The following is a 24,580-nucleotide window of genomic DNA, read 5'->3' on the forward strand; positions in this document are numbered from 1 at the left end:
TCACAAAAAAAAACTCCTGACTGCTGATTTATCTTGTATTTAAGATCATCACTTCCAAAATGAAATAATAGATACTTTCTACCCATAATTTTAAAGTAAGGCATTTGGAAAAGAATCCTATTTTCTCAAACTAGAAACCCATTAGCTCCCCAGGATATATATTCTCTACCATCCAAACTTTATTTCTTTTCTGGGAAGAGGACCATATCCTCGAACTAAGTACAGGATCTTAGTCATCTACCATTTTTTATTTTTTTTAAAAAAACCCGAGGACTAAGATAAGTTTCACTCTAGGAGTTGTTGCATTTATTGTACTTCCCTGCCTTCCAAAAAGATGCTATGACATGTTGGCCACCTAAAAGCAAATGCATAAGGAACCCATCAGCTCTCATTGTTTGTCATAAACTATAAAGCTTCAACATTTCAGATCTTCAAACTGCATAATTTTTACAATCCATTTCAGAGAACTGCTGCCAGCTCCAGATGTACTGTAATGGATATGCTTGAGAAATAAATGATGAAAATTTATTGGCTTGCACTTGCCATATTCCTATTTATTAGCAGTTTCCAAGATGGAAAGAAAAACTGCTTGTTTATCGAGTCTGTTTTAACATTCCATATAATTTTTAGGCTTTGTATTTGTTTTTTAAAAAAATGGGGGGGGGGGAGCCAGAGGGAATCTTTAAAACTACTCCGTCGTAGTAATGCTAAGACAGAAGTATTTTCCTAAACAATGACAAGTCTTGGCAATGGAGTGATGTGACTACCATCCTTGACACTAATCCTATTATTTTTTCACCTGTGGTTTGTGATTACTGTATGTCCTATACCAGTGATGAATAACCTTCTTGCCAAGCATGCCAAAAGCGGGAGGAGCATGGAGGGGTCGTGTGCGTCTGTTCCCACACCCATAATTCTATGCGCCCAACCCCTGTGCACGTGATGGCATGGTGGACCCGTTTTTCGCTCTCCCCAGGCTCCAGAGCCTTTCTGGGAGTCTGGGGAGGGCAACAACGGCCTTCCCCACCCCCGTGGAGGCCCTCCGAAGGCTGGAAATGGCCCGTTTGCCAACTTCCAGTCGGACCAGAAGGTCCATTTTTTGCTCTCCCCAGGCTCCAGAGCCTTTCTAGGGGGAGGGTGAAAATGGCCTTCCCAGAAGCCCACCAGAGGCCGAAAACAGCCTGTTTCCTGACTTCTGATGGGCCAGAAGGCCCGAAAATCAGCTGGCGCATGTGCCCCAGAGCTGAGCTCATGTGCCCACCAATAGGGCTCCGCATGCCACCTGTGGCATGCGTGCCATAGGTTTGCCATCATGGTCCTATACTCATGCTTGTCTTATTAAATAGGGAAATGCTGTTTTAAGACAGCAAAGTGTTTCAGAACATATTGCTACCTTATGCTCCAAGGGAAGATCCATATTCCCACTGGAGAGATTTTGCCTTAGCTTCTGAGCTTTTATTATAGAACTGTGATGGCGAACCTATGGCACGTCTGCCAGAGGTGGCACACAGAGCCTTCTCTGCTGGCATGCATGCCCTCACCCCAGGTCAGATCTCCATGGCGTTTCTTTCGTGAGCTTCTGTTTCCCTGCAAACGACGAAACAGAAGCTCACGAAAGAAAAAGATCTTACCTCTTGCCACACTGCCGGTGTTGGGATGCCCCGCCTCCTGCCAGCCAGCTGGTCTTCGGGTCTCTTCTGCACAATCGTGTACATTCACCTTTCAGTTTGGGCATGCATGTGCGCAGTTTGGACACTTGGTGTCTAAAAGGTTCGCCATCACTGTTATAGAACATGTGGGCCAGGGGTGGGTTCCTGCCAGTTCTAACCTTTTCTATAGAAGAGGTTCCACAAATCTACAATGCCGTTTAGAACCGGTTCCAGCTCCCCCATCCCCCATCCACACATCCTCAAGATGAAGAGCGAGAGGAGGAATTCTGGGAGTTGAAGTCCACAAGTCTTAAAGCTGTCAAGTTGAACACCCCTGGGGTTTTTTTCTCTAAAGGGTAAGGGGTGCAAGGGTCTTGTAACTTGACAGCTTTAAGACTTGCGTGCTTCAAATGCCAGTTTCTGAGCCAACATTTTGGTTGCTAAGCAAGAGCATTGTTAAGTGAGTTTCACCACATTTTACAAATTGGCCATGCCCACCCAGTCACATGGCCGGCAAGCCACTCCCATCCGGTCACATGGCCAGCAAGCCACTCCCACCCGGTCACATGGCCAGCAAGCCACTTCCACAAAGCAGGCCACACCTACAAAGAGGTTCTTAAAAAATTTTAAACCCACCACTGATGTGGGCATAGTTGCATAGGTCCTCAAATCAGGATTCTCACTATGCCAAGATTAAGTCCCATGGAATAGGAGTGTCAGCAAGTAAATGGGACAAGATGTAACAAATGCACAAACCCTTCATTTACATGGCTGTGGAGCAAGGCTTGTGCATTGATGTCACCACATGCTCAACATATCTTGTTCCTTGCTTGCTGGCAGAAAAACCCCATATCCCATAGTCCAGCTGGTCATTTTCTGCTAGTATTTCTCCACTGAGGTTGAGACCAGACTGGTTATGGCCTGCTCCTGGGGGCATTTTAGTTTATTTAATTTCGTTTTTGGTCATCAAGGAATAATTAAAGTGTTTCAATTGCCTTCACTGGCTATAGTGCAGATGCCATTATCTTTCTAGGTTTTTTTGCTATCGATTGTTGTATTTATCCTACCCATGGTTGATGTTTAGCAAACATTTTGGTGAATACCAACTGCTATTTGTACCAGTTACTGTAAGAATGTGTTTTATGTAATTTTGTTTCATTTTTAAATTTTTCTTAATACCGTGTTTCCCTGAAAATAAGACAGGGTCTTATTTTCTTTTGACCCCCCCCCCTCCCCAAATAAGCACTTAGCCTTATTTTCAGGGAGGTCTTATTATTTTTGAGGTGTAGGAGGTGGCGAGCGGGGTCACCTCATGGCTGCTGCTATGTTGCAATATTTTAGGGAGGGCTTATTTTCAGGGGAGGGCTTATTTTAGCGCATGCGTTCAAAAGCCTGATTGGGCTCATTATCGGGGGAGGTCTTATTTTGGGGGAAAGAGGGTAATTACAGATCTATGTGCTGTATTCTGTTGTTTCTGGTCCACAGGTTTGTTGTGGATCCCCATTCTGTGCATTCTTTGAGGCAAGGGAAGCTTGCTGCCCTGCAAGGGAGAACTTTTGTAGGGTTTTCAATGTTTTGTGCATTTTTTAAAAAAATTGACCTCCCCTTACATAACTTTTCCTCCAAAAGCTTCTGGGTTTTGTTGTTGCTGTTGTTGTTGTTGAGTAACAATGGACAAATATTCACGCATTCAGGTACAGAAATGTCTGTACAACAGGAGTAATATAAGCAAGTTATTTTATTGTTGTGAAAAAAGAAAGATGCTTAATTTTGCACAGACCAGTGCCTGTGCCTGGAGCAGCCTGAGAAGAGCAGTATAAGGCTCTCAAATATTGGCCTGCTTGAAATGATAACCACTGACTGGCCGAGAGTTCTTGGATATTGGCCAGAAATAGCAAGCAATGTCTGATCACCCTCAGCAAACTACATTCCCCACGATGTCAGCTTGACCACGCTCATAATGCCTTGATATGTGGAGAGATTTGCAAATATTGGTATACCTTGGATCAGTCTTGGATATATTTTCCAACTGGGTGGAGAAGAAAGATTTTAAAAAACACAGATTGAATCTGGAAGATACATTCCACACGATGTCAGTTTGACCACGCTCATAATGCTTTGATATGTGAAGAGATTTGCGAATATTGGGATACCCTGAATCAGTCTTGGATATATTTTACAACTGGGTGGAGAAGAAAGATTTTAAAAAACACACATGGGATTTAGAAGATCTCAAATGTATTTGTTGCTTTGTTTTTTTCTTCTGCACTGATTAGCTTCCATGTCATATACCAAACAAACATACACACAAGCGGTTAAGAGGAGTGTTTTTTTTAAGGGGGAATTTGTCTATTTCTCCTTTGCTTAGGAGAGCTATATTTATATTTATAAAGCTAGACATTAAAATGGCATGTGAAAGATAATTTAGATGACTTTTAGTTTTTTGCTATGAAGTATTTGGAAGGAATCGCAGATGTAAATGTTCTCCCCCACCCTCTCTCTCCCCTCCCTCCCTCCCTCTCCCCCATGTGTATGTTGATATGTATATATGTGGATGGCTTCCCTAATATGTTGTTGATTCAGCTGCTGTTTATTTTGGCCTATCTCAATGACAGCTAGAATCCATTTAAAATAAAGTCCATGAATGATTCCATGTTTAAATAAATGCAAACCCTTCTCTTATTTTAATTGGAGGAAATTTCCCTTGGCCTTGGATCACTACAAAGACATTATTTGTGGCAAGGACAGTGTTTGGAGGATTGTGCCAGCTGCCTCTGTAAAGCCCTCTAAGTGTGCATATCCCTTCGCAAGGACACCCATAGTAACACCATCTGCTCTCCTATGAGTCTGCTCTATGGGTTTTTAAAAATAAAGCTTATTTGGATATTTATCTCCTATTTGCTTCTTTGGGAAAGGTCATATTCCTGCCTGATGAGTTATTTATTGTGGTAATGATTACTTCCTTGAGCTCCTGAGATCCCACAACCATGAAAGCTTCTTGGGTTTGTAGTCTACCTGTGCTTGATGCTAATTATTAGTGGCCATTGTCATCTTTATTCCAACCTGCCCTTAATTTCCAGTCTTCTGTTGTTTCTGTGATAAACAATAAAGGAGACGGAGATAAAAAGTGAATATTAATTTATTCCTAGAATCTCCCAGGACATTGGAAAGGTTATCTCTCTAACCCAAACCTCTCCTCTTTACTTTGGGCCTTTCTGAATGACGGTTACTCGATAACTAACTCTTGCTGACAGAGAGGGTGTTGAATACAATATCTCTTGACACATCTTGTGCCTGAAAAACGTGGCACCCAGTCCCTCCTTCTCCACCTTTTCATTGCTGGAATCAAGGGCTGTTTTTAGAAGGTGGTCATTATAACCAGCAGCTTTTGTTTGAGATATATTTCAGGCCGTAAGGATAGCTGGGAAGTTTTTCTACCCAACAACTTATCAGTGCCACTAAATATCATTAGGGAAGTTTCATTAAAATGTACTGCTTTGCTTCTGGGGTGATGGTCAGCCATCAGCGTGAAATTACCAAGTGTGGCACTTTCTGATGAATACAGTTATGACTTCTTGATTGAATGGTAGAGCACTATAAATAAGCACCCCATATTAGGCTTGTCAACTGAACAGATTCAATTACTCTGGCCTGCTCTTGTGCCTCAGGTACGCTTACAAGCTACAGAAAACAATTACAAAGTTTGAGATTATAATGGCAAGTCTATCAAGTATAGATCTCTACAAAGCACACTGTTAAGCACTACGGCTTATGTGCTATGCATTTATAAATGAAGTTTAAACAAACCAAGTTTAGCATAGAACTGTCTTAACACAAGAAGGGAACAAAATCAGTATGTTATGAAAAAAGTCAAGTCCCCTTTTTTATAGCTTTCATGAGGATATATAATACAATGCTGTATTACAGCTCACTCCAAGCTTATCTACAATACTATTAAATTTGGGTGACATGTCTCCAGACACTTTCTTATGAGGACTTCCACCTCAAGCTTTTTTTCTTATTTTGCTCATTTATTTGCAAGATTTTTCAACTACCATCCCCAAATCACAGCTTTGTAGGCTGAAGCAAGATATGGAAATGCCCCCGAATTTGTAAAACACATACAGAAAAAGAATTGTGCAGAAACAGACTATTCTAAATGCGATACCTTTATGTGACTGTTCCCCACATTCTAATAGAGGTGAAATAATAGCTATTATAAATGATAGTTATTAGTTGTTCTTTTCTATATACCATTGAAGAAAAAACATCATAGAGAAAGTTTTTGTTCGTGTATATGAATTTATGCGTGCTAAACTTATGATTACATTTTTTAAAAGACAAGACTAAGAAGTACATTCTAGGGATCATCAGGTGGTATTGAGAAGAAGTGGACAGTTTTCACAACTATTATATGAAATGGTTCAGTTGGCTTTATATTTTGTTCTGAAATAAATGAAGGTTGTTTTAGGTAAGAATAGACAGAAAACTCATCTAAAACCACCAATGGGGTAGGTATGTAATATTGGAGCTCTAATTATTAAGATCATCTGATATTCAAGCACAAAAAGGCTAACATTAAGTGGAAAGTTTTAGCATCTTAATGGTGATTTATTCATATTTCCAAACCATTCTATATATTTCTAGTTCATCATAAAAATGGATAGGGCTTCACATGCCTGCGTATTACTATGGGATCTCTTTTTGTTTATTTTGTATTTGTAAGATTTACATCCTGCCTTTCCTTTGGGATATGGAGGTTACATACACAGCACTCCCTTCTGCCCAGTTTCTTCACTGCAATGACCCTGCAAGGCAGGCTAAGAAAAAGTGTATTGGTCTACAAGGCATCCAAGGAGATTCTTGCTTTAAGATGGACTAGACCAGCGATGGCGAACCTTTTTTGGCTCGCGTGCCATAAGTGGGGGGAGCGCAGGGGGGTCATGTGCGGGAGTGCCGCACCCATAATGCAATGCGTAACCCACCCAGTGCGCATGCGTGCACTACAGGCGCTCCCCCCCACTTTTACATGCTTTTTTCGCCCTCCCCAGGCTCCAGAGGCTTTACAGGAACCTGGGGAGGGCGAAAACAGCCTCCCCGCCCCCCCCCCAAACGCCCTCTGGAGGCTTCAGGGACCTTCAGGAGGCTTCCCTGAAGCCTTCGGAGCAGTCAAAACGACCCTCCGAGCAAACTGGAAGTCACTTCTGGTTTGCTCGGAGGGTCGTTTTGAGTGCTCCGAAGGCATCAGGGAAGCCTCCGGACGGTCTCTGAAGCCTTCGGAGTGCTCAAAATGACCCTCCGAGCAAACCAGAAGTCCATCCCCAAACTTCTGGTTTGCCCATAGGGCTGGTTTTTTACGCTCCGGAGGCTTCACGGAAGATCATGAAGCCTCCGGAGGGCCTTCGGGGGGGGGGAGGCTCTTTTCACCCTCCCCAGGCTCCTATAAAACCTCTGGAGCCTGGGGAGGGCGAAAAATGGCTTTAAAAAGGGTGAACTCAGCTGGCCAGCAGGCGCAGGCGCGCTGGCCAGCTGACAGGACAGCACCTCGCGTGCCCTGACAAATGGCTCCGCGTGCCACCTGTGGCACGCGTGCCATAAGTTCGCCATCACTGGACTAGACTGAGGTCTCCCAGCACAATTCCAATATTTTAATTACTGTGTCACACTTTCCCTCCATATTTTCCAGCTGAACACTGACAACCTTTCCATTGCAGATGCCTGTGGAGATTCTCGGTCATCCAGGTCATGGCTAAGATGCTTTTTTTTCTACAGGGCAACTAGACTTTCTTGGTTTTTCACTTTGAAAACGTTTCACTTTCCATCCGAGAAGATTTTTCAGTTCTAACTGAATTTTCAGAGGGAAAAAAAATCAAGAAAGACTAGTTCCTTTTTGGTAAAAGCACCTTTGGGGTTTCAATTCCAGATTTTTTTTTCCAAAACTAAAGTGGCATTTTGACAAATGTTGCCTCTTGTGCTGCTTCTAACTAAGCTACTAGCCCAGCCCGGTCACAGTCTTTCCATTCCTTTCTTTGCTATATTTTCTATTCACCCTCCAAAGATGCCATTCTTTGCTATTGAACATTATCAATTCTCTATTCTGACTTTTAAACTTTAGCTTATTCCTGGAAAATTTGAGGGATTATTTCTGTGCCTCTTGATGATCCCTCTCTTATGAGAACAGATAGAGGAGGTAGTATTTGAGCCAGGTAAGTCCTGGTTTAGTATTTGAATCAGCAATTGCCAGAGAACATCAGAGCTATAAACTAGATGAGATCCAAAAATAGCCCCCCAAGAGTCAAACTGCTTCCATGTTATCATCAACAAAACAAAATGCCCATGTAGACAACAGAAAGCACAGCCTGACTCAAGGGAGATTTTATTTTTTTAAAACTCTATTTTGGCTCCAAAGCACTCTGAGAATTAAATTGAATAAATTAATATATAGACTGTAATTTCCTGTTGTGTTAATTTGTTTCTCCTGGTTTATAGATGCAGTGCTTCAAATGTGATTTTTAAAATCTATTTTCCCCTTCCCTATTCTTTTCTTGGTCGCTCTTTTTTAGTCGCTTTAACGTGTGCTTGATCAGCAAATGTAGCAATATCCAAGGAAGCATTCCTTTCTAGAGGTAAAATAATAACTATAAACAAATAATACATAAGAGAGTGGTTAAGGAATCAGGCTAGAAACTGGGAGACTGTGAATTCTACAGTAGTCCCACTTAGGCATGAAAGCTGACTGGGGGACTATGGGCCAGTCACTCTTTCTCAGCTCACCTCATAGGGTTGTTGATTTAGGGAAAAGAGGAGGAAAAAGGTGCATTAGGGATGTTCAGCACATTAAGCTATTTATAGAAATAATAAGGGTGGGGTAGATAGATAGATAGATGAGGAGAGGGAGGGAAGGAGGGAGAGAGAGGGGGGGATGAATAACCCAGTGTTGCCTGGATATTTATTTATAGACGGAAAATGGCCAGACCAAACATAATTTCTAATGTTGGATTTTCCCCCTTACCAGAGAGAGCCCCCTTATGGAGTACTGTGAAGCCATTACCATGGCAACTCTACTGTGCTGCATAGTAGAAGACATTTTAAGACACAACAGGCTGTATCTTAACAGAACACATACTCCAAGGGATTTTAGGGGTGTCTTACCCCCACAGTATTTGTTTTCAGAGAGTAAGTCATCTCTCTCTCTCTCTCTCTCTCTCTCTCTCTCTCTCTCTCTCTCTCTCTCTCTCCCTCTCTCTCCCTCTCTCTCTCTCTCTGTGTACACACAGGTGTGTGTGTGTGTTAGTAAAATAAGAGAAATAGACTCCAATCAACCTAAAAAAAGAACTTGGAATAATTGATGAGTGAATGCAAATCCATTTTTCCAGCATTTCAGGTACTTAGTATCAGAGGCAGACCACCAGATTCCTGAAATAAGGGGATTGATTAGGCAAGGCTTCTTCTAGATTGGAGGATATTCCCCAGATTCTTTCTGTACAACTATTTCCATAGTTCGCCATCAAAGAAAAGCTCCCTTTCTTCCTCTTTTTTCAGCCTGGATAGTTTCACATATTTTTGTACTCACGTTTATGAAAAAGAACATAAAACATCTGACAGAGGGGGCCACGTGAAACTATAAATGATGAATAAACTTCTGTGGAAGAACAAAATTTGGTCCCCTGTAAAGGAATACAAATAAATCCTTGACCTACGACCACAAAGCCCAAGCCCAAAACCTGGGTTGCTAAGTGAAACAGTTGTTAAGTGAATTTTGCCCCAATTAACAACTTTTCTTGCCACAGTTGTTAAGAGAATCATTGCAGTTATTAAGTTAAAAACACAGTTGCTAAATGAATCTGACTTCTCCATTGACTTTGCTTGTCAGAAGGTTGCAAAAGGTGATCACACAACTGCGGAACATAGCAACCATAATAAATATGAGTCAGTTTGCCAAGCGACTGAATTTTGATGATGTGACCATGGGGATTCTGCACTGGTTTTAAGTATGAAAAACAGTCCTAAGTAACTTTTTTCAGTACCATTGTAACTTTGAATAGTCACTAAATGAACTCTTGTAAGTCGAGGATTACCTGCAGTTCTTTTTTGCCTAGAGTCCCAAGTGCCCCCTTGGAAAGTGCCTATTTCCTGCTGGGCCATGTCCAAAAGCTCATGGACCTACTCGTATGAGTTCCCATACAGTTTTAAGGCAGGACTCCTAAGTTTTTTAACAGCTGCATGACAGAATAGGAAACTGTTCCATTTTTTCATCTTGGTCTTCATCTATCTTTCATCTGAAATGGCATTTGCAGCTTCTGCAGGCAAAATAATTGTGACAAAAGAATACATACTGTGCTTTTCTCAGACTATAATTCTTCCCTTCCCTTTGGTGCCAACTTTTGTGAATTCTGCAGAAAGAGAAGCCACTTCATGGGGGCATCTGACATTTTGCAAGCATTGGAGTGTGTGTGTGTGTGTGTGTTTTTTCTACAGTAAAAGAACCAGACAGGTCTGCTGCCTTTTCCTTTGTTTGTTTACACCAGCATTTCCTCAAGCAGTGATGGCGAACCTTTTCGGCACCGAGTTCCCAAACTGGAATGCGTGTGTGCATGCATGCACGTGCACACCGGAGCACCCGAACACAAAGACTAGGGGGCCAGCGTGCATGCGTGTGCTGGAAACCAGAAGAGCAGCTGGCGACGGCGCATGTGCCCACAGAGGGCTCTGAGTGCCACCTCTGGCGCCACCACTACTGCCATAGGTTCACCATCACAGTCCTAAAGTGTGGTTTTAGGGCTCTTGGGGATCCCCTCGGACGCTCTCAGGGGTCCTAAAAATCAACATTATTTCTCAGCCTATGTTAAAAAATAACACGGTATTAAAACCCAAAAAATTGTGAGAAGTAGTACTGGCAGCAAATATGTCAATTTTACATTTTTAATATGATAAATAGTAAAATCATTGGAGAAAGTAGTGATGCTTCAAACGGTTAGTTGACCAAGAAGGGGAAAAGAAAGAACACACTGGCTTGGTAACTTCAAATCTGATAGAAAGTTGAAATCCAACCATTGAAAGAAGCTGCGTTTGATAGGGTAGTATGGAGATGGTTAAAAAAATAAAATATTAAAAAGAATAACACATAGAAACAAAAGTTTGGTATCTTTTAAAAGTGGAAGGGGTCCTGAGGGGAAAAAAAATAAGAAATTCCAGTTAGCATACCTGTCCTGCACTGAACACTGATAGATTTTTCAGGCTGGGGGGGGGGGATTTTTTCACTCACTTGCATCTTTTGTTCAAATAATACATTTCAAGGGTTCATGAAGGCTGACTTCTTCCTAACCAAAACATCCCCCAAAATGAAGCTATTTGTTTATTTGTTTCTGCCATGTCCTCAAGTTAGAATTAGAATAGCAGAGTTGGAAGGGACCTTGGAGGTCTTCTAGTCCAACCCCCTGCTCAGGCAGGAAACCCTGTACCACTTCAGATAAATGGTTATCCAATCTCTTCTTAAAAACTCCTAGTGTTGGAGAATTCACAACTTCTGGAGACAGATTGTTCCTCTGATTGATTGTTCTGTCAGGAGATTTCTTCTTAGTTCTACGTTGCATCTCTCCTTGATTAGTTTTTTCTTCTTGCATTTGATAATAAAGTACTGCAATATTTTCCACTTCTCCAAACACACCTTTTACTGTGGATATGTGGATATTATATACCATGGGTGTCCAACTTTTTGGCTTGCCTGGACCACAGAGTGAAGAGGAATTGTCTTAGACTGCATATAAAATATATAGAATAATTAATGCATATAAATCACATAATGTTGAAAGTTTACAATCTCATGGGGCAGCATTACTAGCTATCCAGAGCCAAATGTGACCTATGTGCCATGCATTAGATACGCCTGGCATAGACCATTTGGACCTGTTGCTACTGGCCACATAATCAGAATCAGGTTCCTTGTTGCTTGTTGGAATTTCCTTGCAGCCTTTCTGTCATTTGACCCACAATAAATATCGAGAGCATGGAGAGAACAATTATCTGGCCTGATTACTATGGCAGAATAGAGATCAGCGATGGGGGCAGCACAACTTATGCCAATGTATTTTTCGGCCTTCTCAAGTGCTAACGGATTGGATTTTTAATCTGATCATCAGGATGACTCTAGGGAAAAATATTGGGGGTATAAGTAAAATTGGATCTGAATCAGCCTTAACAGTACATTGTTGGAAGAAATGTCCTTCTGGGTTCAGTTCCAAGTGGGGAAAAAGACACTGGAAACATGGAAGCTGCTTGGAAAGATGGTTTCAATGGGGGACATGATCACATGGCTTAAGGTCCTGGGGAAAGGGGGGAATCACATGCCTCGAAGATGTTGAAGAAGAAAAAGGGCCGGCTTGCTGAAAGTCCCTGGGTTTTATGCCCTCTGTTGGGCACCGCCCTGGGGCCTCCCGCTCCTGTGCAAGAAATGCACTGATTGGCTGTAAGACTCCCATGGGGCCATGCAGGGGCACCTCTGTAGGCTGTTTTGTTTGTTTGTTTGTTGTTCTCCAAAAGGACTCAGGGCGGCGTACAACATTAAAAAATACACATCTCAAAAGTTAAAAAAGATTAAATCCATTTCCAAAAAAACAAACTGAATTTTTTTTTGAAAAAAACAATACATTTAAAATAAGTTAAAATTAAAATTAACAGGCCAGGCCGGCTTGCTGGAAAAGCCAACTTTTTAGGGCGCGTCGGAAGGACCGGAGGTCAGGGATTATGCGGAGCTCCGGGGGCAGCTCATTCCAGAGGGAAGGCGCTCCCACAGAGAAGGCTCTCCCCCTGGGGGTCACCAGCCGACACTGCCTGGCCGACGGCACCCTGAGGAGGCCAACTCTGTGGGATCATACTGGACGGTGGGAGGCTACTGTTCTTTGCGTCCAAGTTTGTTTGAGCCTTGCTGGTGGTGATGTATTGAAAGGGCATTGGGATTCCTATTATGGCTCTGCCTTAAATCTTGTTATGTAGAATAGACTTGTTATTATGTAGAATAGACTGGCTCAGGCCTTAATGGCCTATTGACAAAGGTGGAGACTATTAAGAGTGAGTCTGTTTCCTGCCTAAAAACATGTTTCTCTGGCCCAGGTCTTAATGGCCCATTGACAAAGAGGTGGTGGTGGGGATAAGTTTCTTCCTCCCTTTTAGGGGGAAATATTTTGCCCTTTAATATTTCCTAAAATATTTCATTTTCTAGGAGAGAGGTGGGTTAACACTTCCTACAACATATAACGTCAAACTCAGTTCAGCGTCACTTCTTGCACATGCTGAAGATTGATTCTTCTTGGTTAGCCTTCACAAGGTTAATCTTTAAGACCAGCATTTTGGTGAGAAGCATCAAGGAAATGGCTCTGTAGCTGGTAGATATCTCCCATCTTTCTTTCTCTCCTCCCAAGGCTATGGGAAGAAAATAGGGAAAGCAGATTTTAAGGATGCATGGTTTCCTCCCACTTCTTCTCCATCTGCTGCAGAATCATTGTCTTCCAAAGATGCCTCCTCTGTTGTAGCCAATGTTTGGCTGCGGGAGCAAATCCTGCTACTGTGTGACACCAGCATCTCTGTATTAGCGGCAAGGCCACCTTTAGCCCAGGGGGACAGTTGCAGATCCCTCTTTCCATCCTCCAAACTCGATTGCAGAAAATACGACATTTGGCAACAGAGTGGTCAATGCCTGGAATGCACCTGACTCTGTGGTTTCTTCCCCCAACCCGCAAAACTTTAACCTTAGACTGTCTACTATCGACCTCACCCCATTCCTAAGAGGTCTGTAAGGGGCGTGCATAAGTGCACCAGCTACCGTCCCTGTCTTACTGTCCCCACTTACTCATATCAATTTCCAGTATTCATAATCATGTTTATACTTATACCTGTTATCTTATACATGCTCGACAAAATAAATAAATAAAAAATGCATCCTGTCCGCTGGTCGCTCTAGACTAGAGAGAGTGTATCGCGGGACGTCACGCGCTGCTCTGGCCCAGCGCCTTGTTTGCAGACCGAGCGTCCTTCGGCCTGTTTGTTATTGCAACAAACGCTGGACGTCCCCGGGGCGCGCTGCCGCTGGTGTTTACCTTCTTGGCAATCGACCTGCCTTCTGCCCTCCAGCGTTCCCCACCTAGGCAACCCTGATCAAACCCCCCCCCCCACTTTCTCCTCTCCCTCTCCCCGTCTGCTGCAATGATTGATCGCTTCTCGAAAGGCTGCCCTATCTTGGCAAGCGCGGTTTCTGTGCTCGGTGGACTTTAGCTTTCCCTGCTTTGCATCGCAACCCTGGCGTGACACAGCTAGGTGATGAGCAGCCGGGGACAATTATCGGACGGGGGAGTGGCTGGAGCGAGCGAGCGAGCGTGCTCCGTCCCGGTGGGTGCATGAGCGGAGCGCTTTTCCAGCGCTCCTGTGCCTGGAGAGCTCCGTCTGCATAGGAACCCGGGATCCGCCACTTGCGCTCCCTTGCTCCGCCCCGCCGCCCGCCTTCCCTATCTAGGGGCTCCTCCAGCAGAAAGAGCAGAGTCGCGGCGCGCGCTGCTCTGCCTTCCTCCGCGCTTCGGAGCTTTCCGTCGCCAACAGCTGCAAGGGATTCACCTGGACCAGAGGGCAGGAAGAGGTGCGCGCCCCCGATTTGGAGCCTGCATCGGGGCAAGAAGGCAGAGAGAGAGAGAGAGAGAAGCACAGACTCGGACATTGTAAGTGATCTTGCGGGAGAGTTGGTGGTGCAACCAGGATCGGTGGCGGGTAGAGGGCTCGAAGTATTACGAAAGGGGGTTACAGATGGGAAAACTTCCTGATCGAGGAAGGACAGAAGCGAGACTGGCCCGGCTCGACAACCAAGCAGGGCTGGTTTTAAAATGCTAGTTTTCTCTCCTGTCACATTGCTTACGCTCCTTTAATTTTTTATCTTTATTTTAGGCTGCAGTCGTGGGCGCGCTCATTTGGAAATTATCCTCTTGCTTGTAATGGACTTTTCTTTCCCGAGCAAGCAGAGCGCACGGGAGCAAAATGTGTAATCTGTTGCATGCTTTACTTCGATAAGAGCTTCATCCACCGATAGGATGGATGCCCGAGTTGGGTTGCATGCCCTCCCCGTTCATCTGGGTTAGAGTCAACGTGCGTTAAAAGAACCTTCTTCCGTAGCAACGTATCTGTAGTGAGTCTAATCCCCGTTGCATTTATTCTAGCTTGATAGGAAAAAAAAAACCGCTAATCGTACATGATGTTTTACTGTGGCCACTGCTCCTAAAGAAAAGTGGATGTTTCATGTTGGGCATCTTTCTTCAGTATGTGCCTTCTGTTGTTTAGGGGTTGCAAATATGAAAATTCACATTGACTGTGTTGACTGGCAATTGGATAGACATGCGAATTCTGTGAAGAGAGACGCTCTGTGCAGTATAATATTAACCCACCCCCTCTACTTTGACTTTCTCATTTGTATCCCAACTCATTCCCAGCTCTTCCCCAGGCAATTCCCTAACTGCTGAGTAGGAGCACTGCCCAGCCAGGATTCCCAGTTTTATTTCAACTGGGTCCCTGTGAAATGCATTCATCCACTTGTCTCTCCTGTAACATGAAGACCAATAATCAAAATGATGGTGCTGAGATAATGCGCGCACCCAAATATTTATAACTATGTGAATGCTGCTCTCCCAATCTAGAGATCATTGCAATCCGATCTTTTCCCCAAAAAAACACGACAAGGGTAGCAATTTTTTTTCTAATGTAAAAGGAAGAGAAAGGCACCCACATTAATCAGGAATGCAATTTCTTTGATTTTCATTAGATTGACCCCAGCTATGCATGTGTTTTTACCTTAGTATGTTAAACAAACCCAGCCATTTATGGGTTATTTAGTAAATCGTGATTAAATAAGCTGTGGTTGAGCTAAGTCAGTGTGACACTGAAAGGCGACTCCTAGCTATTCCTGGTGTCCTTGATTGTCTCTTGCCTCTCTTTGCCTCTCTGATGTTTTGAGTGGCTCAGCCATAGCCAGGTACCACAGAAGACTGACGTGACCTAGTTTGAGTTTTACTCCAGAAGAGAATAAAAAGATGGAGAGGGTAAGACAAGAGGAAGACGGAAAGATCTTGTGTAATAGTCTGAACTTTTTGATAAAAGATGGGAATGTAAATGTAATTAAACTCAGATATTAATTTTAACCACCCAAGACATTTTATTTATGTCCTTCAACACCTACTCCTTCCATGCCTACCTCTGCTGCTTAGATCTGGTGCTGCCCATTGATTCTGTGAAGGAAGGAAGCAGGAGAAGCTGGCAACATAGTGTCTCCTTTTACCATCCTAAGAGCCATCCTAAGTGGCTTCCCTGCACCAACTTGTTCTTTTCCTCTTTTCAAGTCTGATTTGATTAGGAGCTGCGAGACAACATCCAGGAACCCATCTGTTGCCAGAGGGAGAATGGCTGCTATCTGTTTTAAGACATCCAGTATAAATCAGCAGCTCCCAGTCAAGAATGGCGTAGAGCCAATAGAGGGAATAAGGAAACACTTGGGTGGAAAATGAAATGCTGTCTTAGGAGGGCTTGTGTCAGCTAATGCCATGCCAAGAAAGTATTGAAGTTGGGTTAAGTCTTGTTTTGACAAAGGGGCTGCACATATATTTGGAGAAATTAAATCACTTTGATTCCCTCTTGGCACATTGATTCTGTCCACAGACCCACACTGCGTACATTTTATCATTTGGAATGGATTTTTCTGAGACAAGAGGGAGATGCCAGTTGTGCGCGATAATGGGCCACTGCAGGCAATAACTGAAAGGAGAGATAGATCCAGATTCCCATGTTTTATGGTGTAAAAGAACAGCTTCAGTTAACATGTTGATCCACAAAGTTAAGATTACAATCTTGGTTTTTTTAAAAAAAAAAAGCTTAATGCCATGCTGAATTAGGTCTTAAAAACAAAAGGTTGCTTTTTTTTTCTTAAAACAAAGTACTGGATAAAAGCCAGTGATGGATGGAACTTCCTTGCATCCAAGTAGACTCTGAAATGGATTTATTTGTAAATCCAAAATTTGTAAATAAAAAAGTAATGGAGAAACAGGGCAAACTGATCCTTGAAATGCATCCCATGTGTGAAATATTACTACAATCCAAAAGGATAAAATATGCAAACTTATTACAGTAAAAAAAAATAAGTTGATCCAGCATTTATCTCAGTAATTTGTAAATACAGATGAATGATTGGTCATTTCTTGAGGCATCAAGTTAGTATTCCTTAACGTATCAGTAACACAAGTCTTTTTGGAGTGAGAGGTTTTTAAAAATTACCTTCTTGCAAAGAAAGGAGCAATGTGAGGGTGTGACAAGAAAAGAGTTTGCTCTTCAGTTGTAGGACTCAGAGGATACAATCAGCCTTTCACCACTCAAACTTTTGATTTCATAATTGAAAGTAATCAGGACTTCAGAAATATTTTAAGTTACTAGGATGCTGTGCCGACAGACCTATTTACATATATCAGGACCTGCAGCACTTGCAGAATACTGACAGCCAATCAGAACGTGCTTTTCTTGACAAAAAGATGAGCACAGATATGTATACCTCAGTCTGACAGTGACCAGTTCCTCAGTAAATAAATGAACAATTGTTAGCTGTATATTTACCTCCTGATTTAAAGGTTCTGCATTTTGTCTCCAATGGCCAGAAACGTAATCACCTCTGCAGAACCACTTGGAAACTGCCCATTTGCCTCCCACCCCCGCTCCCCCGTGCGCTCCATTGGGACAAAATGAGTGATTCTTGTTTCACAGCACTGATGACGTTACCTAGTTTGGGTAATGAAATGTCTACAAGAAAACAAGCAAGCTCAGAGAGCACCAAGGACCCCTCGTTTCAACCCTGAGCTTCAAATAATGCTCCTATATTTGCACAAAATAGCAATAGCACTTATATACTGCTTCACAGTGCTTCTTACAGCCTCCTCTAAGCGGTTTTACAGAGTCAGCATATTTTCCCCAACAATCTGGTTCATTTACCCACCTTGGAAGGATGGGAAGCTGAGTCAACCTTGTGCCCGGTGAGAATTGAACTGCCAAATTGCAGCTAGCAGTCAGCTGAAGAAGCCTGCAGTACTGCACTCTAACCACTGCGCCACCTCGGCTCTTATAGGTAGACTACAGCAGAATGAAGTCACAATTGGACTAGAATTTCCTTTGCTATGCAAGACTGTTGTTAAGTGAGTTGCACTGGAGTTTACTTTTCCTGCCACAGTTAAGCGAATCATTGCAGTTGTAAGGTGAAACACGTGGTCATTAAACAAAAGCAACATGCCCTGTTGACCTTGCTTGTTGCAAACCAGCTGGGAAGGTTGCAAATGGTGATCACATGACCCCAGGATGCTGCAACTGTCATAAATACATGCCCGTTGTCAAGCCCCCAGATTTTGGTTATGTTGACCATGGGAATGCTACGATGATCGTACATGTGAGGATTAGTCATAAATCACTTTTTTCCAGTGGTGCTGTAACTTAATCGACTATTAAATGAATGCTTCTAAATCAAGAACTACTTGTATTGGGGAGAGATCAGAGTTGGAGATTCAGTTGGCTTTGTGAGCAGATTTTCAGCCAGAGGTCATAATGCCCAAAATCTGAGGTACACATTTACCTGGAAGCAGCACTCTCCTGTATAGGAAGGTCAGATCAGACTGTGGCTAGTATAGTAGGCTAATTCTGCCAACTGCCAGCAGTTCAATCCTGACCGGCTCAAGGTTGACTCAGCCTTTCAACCTTCCGAGGTCAGTAAAATGAGGATCCAGATAGTTGGGGGAATATGCTGATTGCTTAGAGAGGACTGTGAAGTGTATGTAAGCCTAAGTGCTATTTCTATTGCTTATCTCCATACCATAATCTCAAAAGGATTTGAAAGTGGCCCTTCCATTTTACAGGTAAATTATTTCGAAAAACAAAATACAATAAAGAATCCCTTCAAGTTAATGCAGTAATGTTTTCCTTGCAAAAAATAAAATAAAATAGAAAGCCTACATTGACAATGAAATTGCATCATTATTTAACAACAAATCTCATTGAATTGAGTGAAATATATTCCAGTAGAAGTAAACATGGAATTTCATCTTTAGAGATATCTAATATTCACTCCTTATTATTTGCGTACACATTGTGGAGGGTGAAATTCAATTTTTTTTTACTACCGGTTCTGTGGGCGTGGCTTGGTGAGCATGGCAGGAAAGGATACTGCAAAATCCCCATTCCCTCCCCACTCCAGGGGAAGGATACTGCAAAATCCCTCCCCACTCTTGAGGGAAGGATATTGCAAAATCTTCATTCTCACCCCACTCTGGGGCCAGCCAGAGGTGATATTTGCCGGTTCTCCGAACTACTCAAAATTCCTGCTACTGGTTCTCCAGAATCTGTCAGAACCTGCTGAATATCCCCCTGGTGGAGGGGAGATTTCTCGTAAATAAAAAGTAGAGTATTTGTTTTGAAAAAGTTAAGTAGAACACTTCTGATTTTCACACCTGAGCTTTTGAAAATACAAGAGAAGAGGCTGATAGCTTTTTGATAGCGTGTCTGTTTCGGCGATTACAGGTTTCACAAGGTGAAGCAAAGATATTGCTGGAGGGGCAGGATAGAGTTTCCTACCACTTGCTTAACACACCTATTTGTTTGTTTGCTTGTTTGTCTGTTTTCCTGCTGAAACTCAGCAAGAAATCAGTGGTGATTTCTGGCATGTTCTTGAAGAGGAGACTCTGCAATTAGGAATATATATATATTAGGCATTACCTGTGGCTTTCGAGTCTATCTTGGGGTGCTGATTTCTATCCTGTAAAGTAGGTCATGAAAAAAAGATACATTAGAGACTGTTAATATTTTAGCTGATTCTTCCAAAGTTATCTCTTACAATTTTCAGCTGCAACCCTATATTAATTCTTTCATAGTAAATATAGTATTGGAACCTCAAACCGTAGTTTGGTTTGTAGTCCAGAGCTAAATGTTGTCTCTTGGGGAGATACAGGTGAATTACTCTCTTCCTAGGAGATACCTTTCTCCATATCTTCCACATCTGTGCAAAAGGATACATTTAACTTCAGCATTGTTTCTCCATGAAAAAAAACCCCCAGAGGTTGTGTTGGTGGATGAGAAGTAATGGACTTGGTTCCTATTTACTGGGATGACATTGTTTCACATTGCTGCAGAGTAGGGGCTGGTTATGTCTCAAAAAACTATGCAGTCCAATCTCATCCTCATCTCTACGGAGATGCAATCATATATAATACACCCATTTGGAACCTGGATTATATAAACTACAATTAGCTTTACATCTGGCATTTTTCCTTATCCCCGATCTATAATTTGGAAATAATCTGATGCTTTGCCTAATGAAGGAGAAGTGAGTTGAGAAAATCTGTGTCAGAATGAACTTTATTGAACAAGCTTGGCTCTCAGCCTAACCTATTTTATAGGGTTATCATGGGGGGGGGGGGGATGAAACTCATATAGAACACATGAAGCTCCTTTTTACAGGTAGTCCTCGACTTACAGCCACAATTGAGCCACAATTGAGCCCCAAAATTTCTGTTGCTAAGCAAGACAGTTAAGTGAGTTTTGCCCCATTTTGTGATCTTCCCTTGCCACAACTGTTGAGTGAATCGTTGCAGATGTTAGTATCACAGTTGTTGAGTGAATCTAGCTTCCTCATTGACTTTGCTTGTCAGAAAGTCGCAAAAAATGATCATGTAACCCTGGGACACTACAGTTATCATAAATACATGGCAGTTTCCAAGTGTCCAAATTTTGATCGAATGACTGTGGGAATGCTGCAATGGTTGTAAGTGTGAAAAATGTTCATGTCACTTTTTTCAGTGCCGTTGTAACTTCAGTAGTCACTAAATGAATGGTTGTAAGCCAAAGACTACCTGTATGCATTGTAAAAATGATTGTCAACAACAATAACAACAATGGCAACGCACTAGAATAATGTTTTGAGCATCCAAGCAGTAATGGGTTCAGTCAAATCTATTATTAGTAGCATTCTACAGGAAATAGGAAGCAATCCTCCAAGCCAGGGGTATCAAACTGGCGGCGTCATGTGACATCGCAACTTTTCCCCGCTTCCCTAAACCGGGCATGGCTCTAAGTCAATGTTTCTCAACCTCAGCTATTTTGATTTGTAGACTTCAACTCCCAGAATTCCTCAGCCAGCATGCAGCTGAGGAATCCTGGGAGTTGAAGTCTATACATCTTAAAATGGCTGAGGTTGCAAAAACACTGCTCTAAGCTTTTGCATCTCCTGAAAAGTTCTTAAGAGAGGCTGAGGGACCTTTTGAAGGTGCATGAATGATCTGAGGATATACACAATGATTATCTCCCATCTCCTTTCTCATCCAAATTAGCTTATCTGTGGTCAATGATGGGGTTGTTAAAGATTGCGGCCTCAGATTTTGCTATCTTGATGAATTGCAGGACCAGATTAATGGGAGAATTATACTCAGTGGCCTATGCTGAGATTTCTCTGTTACAGATAATATCCACTAAACCAGGGTTGTCAAACTTGCGGCCCGCGTGCCAGATGTGTCACGCCATGCCCATGCCCAGTTTAGCAAAGGTGGGGAAAGTCCCAATACATCACATGACGCTGCTGTGACGATGTGAATTTGACAGCCCTGCACTAAATGAAATATTATTCATATGAGAGATCAAATCAAGAATAACATTCTTTTACTCTTTGGTTTTTTACTTTGGTTTCTCCCCAAGTTGATGTGTATAGGAAGAGGTGGGTTATTAGCGCTGAATCCACTGTGACGGTTCTTTTCAAAGAAAAAGCCAGGGCATCATCAAAAAGGTAGTGAAAGTAAGAACTTTCCTTGATTTTTGGCTGTAGGGAGTTGTTAAATAACCATTCTGAACCCGATTTTTATTTCTCATTTATTTTGTGCTTAGATTCCACTTTATCTTAAACCACCCTGAATCAATCAAGATGGCGTCTTCTTTTGCTTGAAGGAGATTTCTTGCCAGGCAGACAGTGACAGCAGTTGCACCATGGACCAGGATAACAAGTTTCCCAACACCACAGTCTTCTGGTTCCCCTCAACCTCTCAGTTGGACAATTTCTCCCCAGAGACTCCAGCTACTAATGTTTCCATCAACAACACAAGCCACCATTATGACTTGACTAGCAATGCCATCCTCACCTTTATCTACTTTGTGGTGTGCATTGTGGGCCTCTGTGGAAATACTCTAGTCATCTATGTCATCCTTCGCTATGCCAAGATGAAGACAATCACCAATATCTACATCCTTAATTTGGCTATAGCTGATGAATTGTTTATGTTGGGCTTGCCTTTCCTGGCTATGCAGATAGCTCTGGTTCACTGGCCCTTTGGGAAAGTCATCTGCCAGATCGTCATGACAGTGGATGGAATCAATCAATTCACTAGCATCTTTTGCCTAACAGTCATGAGTGTGGATAGGTATCTTGCTGTAGTACATCCCATAAAATCTGCTAAATGGAGGCGCCCAAGAACAGCAAAGATGGTCAACGTAGCTGTCTGGGGCATCTCCCTTCTGGTCATATTACCCATCATGATATATGCTGGAGTGATCAATAATCATGGAAACAGTAGTTGTACCATGATCTGGCCAGATGATTCTGGTGTTTGGTATGCTGCCTTCATCATTTATGCCTTTATTCTTGGCTTCCTGGTACCCCTAACCATAATTTGCCTTTGTTATCTTTTCATCATCATCAAGGTGAAATCATCTGGCATTAGGGTAGGTTCCTCCAAGAGGAAAAAGTCAGAGAAAAAGGTCACCAGGATGGTCTCCATTGTTGTTGCTGTTTTCATCTTTTGTTGGCTGCCCTTCTACATCTTTAACGTCTCATCAGTCTCTGTGTTTATTGTGCCAACGCCTGTCCTCAAGGGCATGTTTGATTTTGTGGTGGTCCTCACATATGCAAATAGCTGTGCCAATCCTATCCTTTATGCCTTTCTATCTGACAACTTCAAGAAGAGCTTCCAGAATGTCCTCTGCCTGATGAAAGTTGGTGGCATGGATGAAACTGATAGGAGTGACAGCAAGCAGGACAAGGCCAGGCTCAATGAAGCTACAGAAACCCAGAGAACATTGCTCAATGGAGACCTTCAGACAAGTATCTGAGAAACCCCAGCCGTGGTCAATACAATCTCCATACTTCTTCATGGAAGGCAGCAGTCCACACTGAATGGCAGCAAAAGCCATTGACTGTTCTCTTAAGGGAGTGGCAAATGTATGTGACAAAAAGGGCACAGATGTACATCACAGCTCTAGGCTAGCTGGTTATGAAGATACTAATCAAAAGAAGAAGGATATTTTGGGATGATAGACTAGACACAGACATTGGCGTGTGCACAATAGTACATGCATGTATAAAGGCATGATGTGATCAAGCATAGTAAGAATGTTTATACTAGATCCATCAAAGAATGTCTATATTGGAATCCATCATATTGCATTGTCTTTTAAAAAAAAACACCTTTACTGGTAAGATTTTTTCTAGTATTGAATTATTCCATTTCCAGGATTTGAATTATAATTTTAAAATGATTGGACAAACATTAAATAAACAAGTTCCAATTCTGAACAAGTTGTATGAAGCTGGGATCATTGACACCCTCTTCCCATTTTAAAAGTAGATGCTCTGAAAGGTTTAGGTTTCTGCCCTTTCTTAGTTTACCAAACATCACATTTGTGTGTTCAAATAAAAAAATAGTAGTCATGATACTATTTGCAGGTTGGAAGGAGATAATGGGGAAATTAAAGCTGCATAAATATATTATTTAAAAAGTAGCTAATAAAATGTGATCTTCAAAAAATGAGGATTGTATAGCTCGTTGGGCAATAGAGGGATGTCTGCAGCCATAACCAGATTGTTTTCCTATGAATTCAAAGAAATAATTTATTTTGCCATATTGCTATCCCTTAGTTTCCTTCATAATGGTTTTCTCTCAGAAAGCAGGGCAATTGGATCTCACCTGCAAATATCAAGAGGCCACTAGGTGGCAGGAGAGAGAAGTTAAAACTTCTTACTCTCTACTGCCATCTAGCCATCTTCATTATTTTTTCAGCACTATTTTTGGTAGCACCACAAAAAGTCCTTTTGTAAATAGAGCTGATATTACCAAAGAATGAAATCAGATTTTTCGTGTTCTATAAATGGATCCAAAATCCACACTTGAATAATAGTATTATATGGACCACCCATCTCTTGTGAAGCAAGCTTTTAAGGTGTGTAGCATACTCAGTCTTACTCCCAACTTTGACATTTTTAGGTAAAATCTTAATATTTTTATGTAGGTTTTTGTTCCTGTTGCTATTTTAAAGGAACCCTTACAACTACCCACCAGTGGTGGGTTATGACTGGTACGCCCAAGTATGGGTGTACCTGTGCCTGCCGAGAGCAACGGGTACCATTCCGGTATGGTGCTCTGGAGGGCCCAGCCGCCCACCCATGTTCCTTACTGGCATTTGAGCTCTTCGGGGCTTCTGCGCACGCACACGGAATGTACGGCGCCTGCGCGATGCTCCAGCTGCTCACCGAGGCATCACAGAGTGTCGGAGGCGGTAAGTATGCATGTGGTAAGTGCGCGCGTTCATGTGGTGGACGCCGGGCCCCGTTGCACCATACTGGTTGCAACGGGATCGGGAACCCACCACTGCTACCCACATATGTGTCAGGTAAGGAATAGACATTGTCCTCGGTGTGATTCAAATCTTTATCCCGGGTAAAAGCAACCCCCTAGTGGCTTGTGTATTTATGGTTTGTGGGAAAGAATTTACTCCACCTTGCACTCAAGATTAATAATACTTCTTTAATAACCATTTCTATTATCTATTTCCTATCCATACTGCTACGATCATAAAAGATCATAAACTGCTGATCATTTGATATCTAGACGACAGGTAAC

The 24,580-nt window shown here is 42.4% G+C and overlaps 1 protein-coding gene across 2 annotated transcripts in view; it reads left to right on the forward strand.

Moving 5' to 3' along the window:
* Positions 1 to 24,059, forward strand: part of SSTR2 (somatostatin receptor 2) — a 57,139-nt gene extending 33,080 nt beyond the window's left edge. The window contains exons 1-2 of one of the 2 annotated variants that reach the window (XM_081939945.1): positions 13,937 to 14,353; positions 21,576 to 24,058. In XM_081939945.1, the coding sequence (XP_081796071.1) occupies positions 21,675 to 22,793 (1,119 nt within the window). In that variant the 5' untranslated portion in view covers positions 13,937 to 14,353; positions 21,576 to 21,674 and the 3' untranslated portion in view covers positions 22,794 to 24,058. Of the gene's footprint in view, positions 1 to 13,936; positions 14,354 to 21,575 lie in introns of those variants that run through there. The other variant, XM_081939946.1, reaches the window with a different exon arrangement.
* Positions 24,060 to 24,580: the final 521 nt, after the last annotated feature.

The sequence above is a fragment of the Natrix helvetica genome (assembly GCF_964273705.1).
Source record: "Natrix helvetica genome assembly, chromosome: 1".
Taxonomy (NCBI): domain Eukaryota; kingdom Metazoa; phylum Chordata; class Lepidosauria; order Squamata; family Natricidae; genus Natrix; species Natrix helvetica.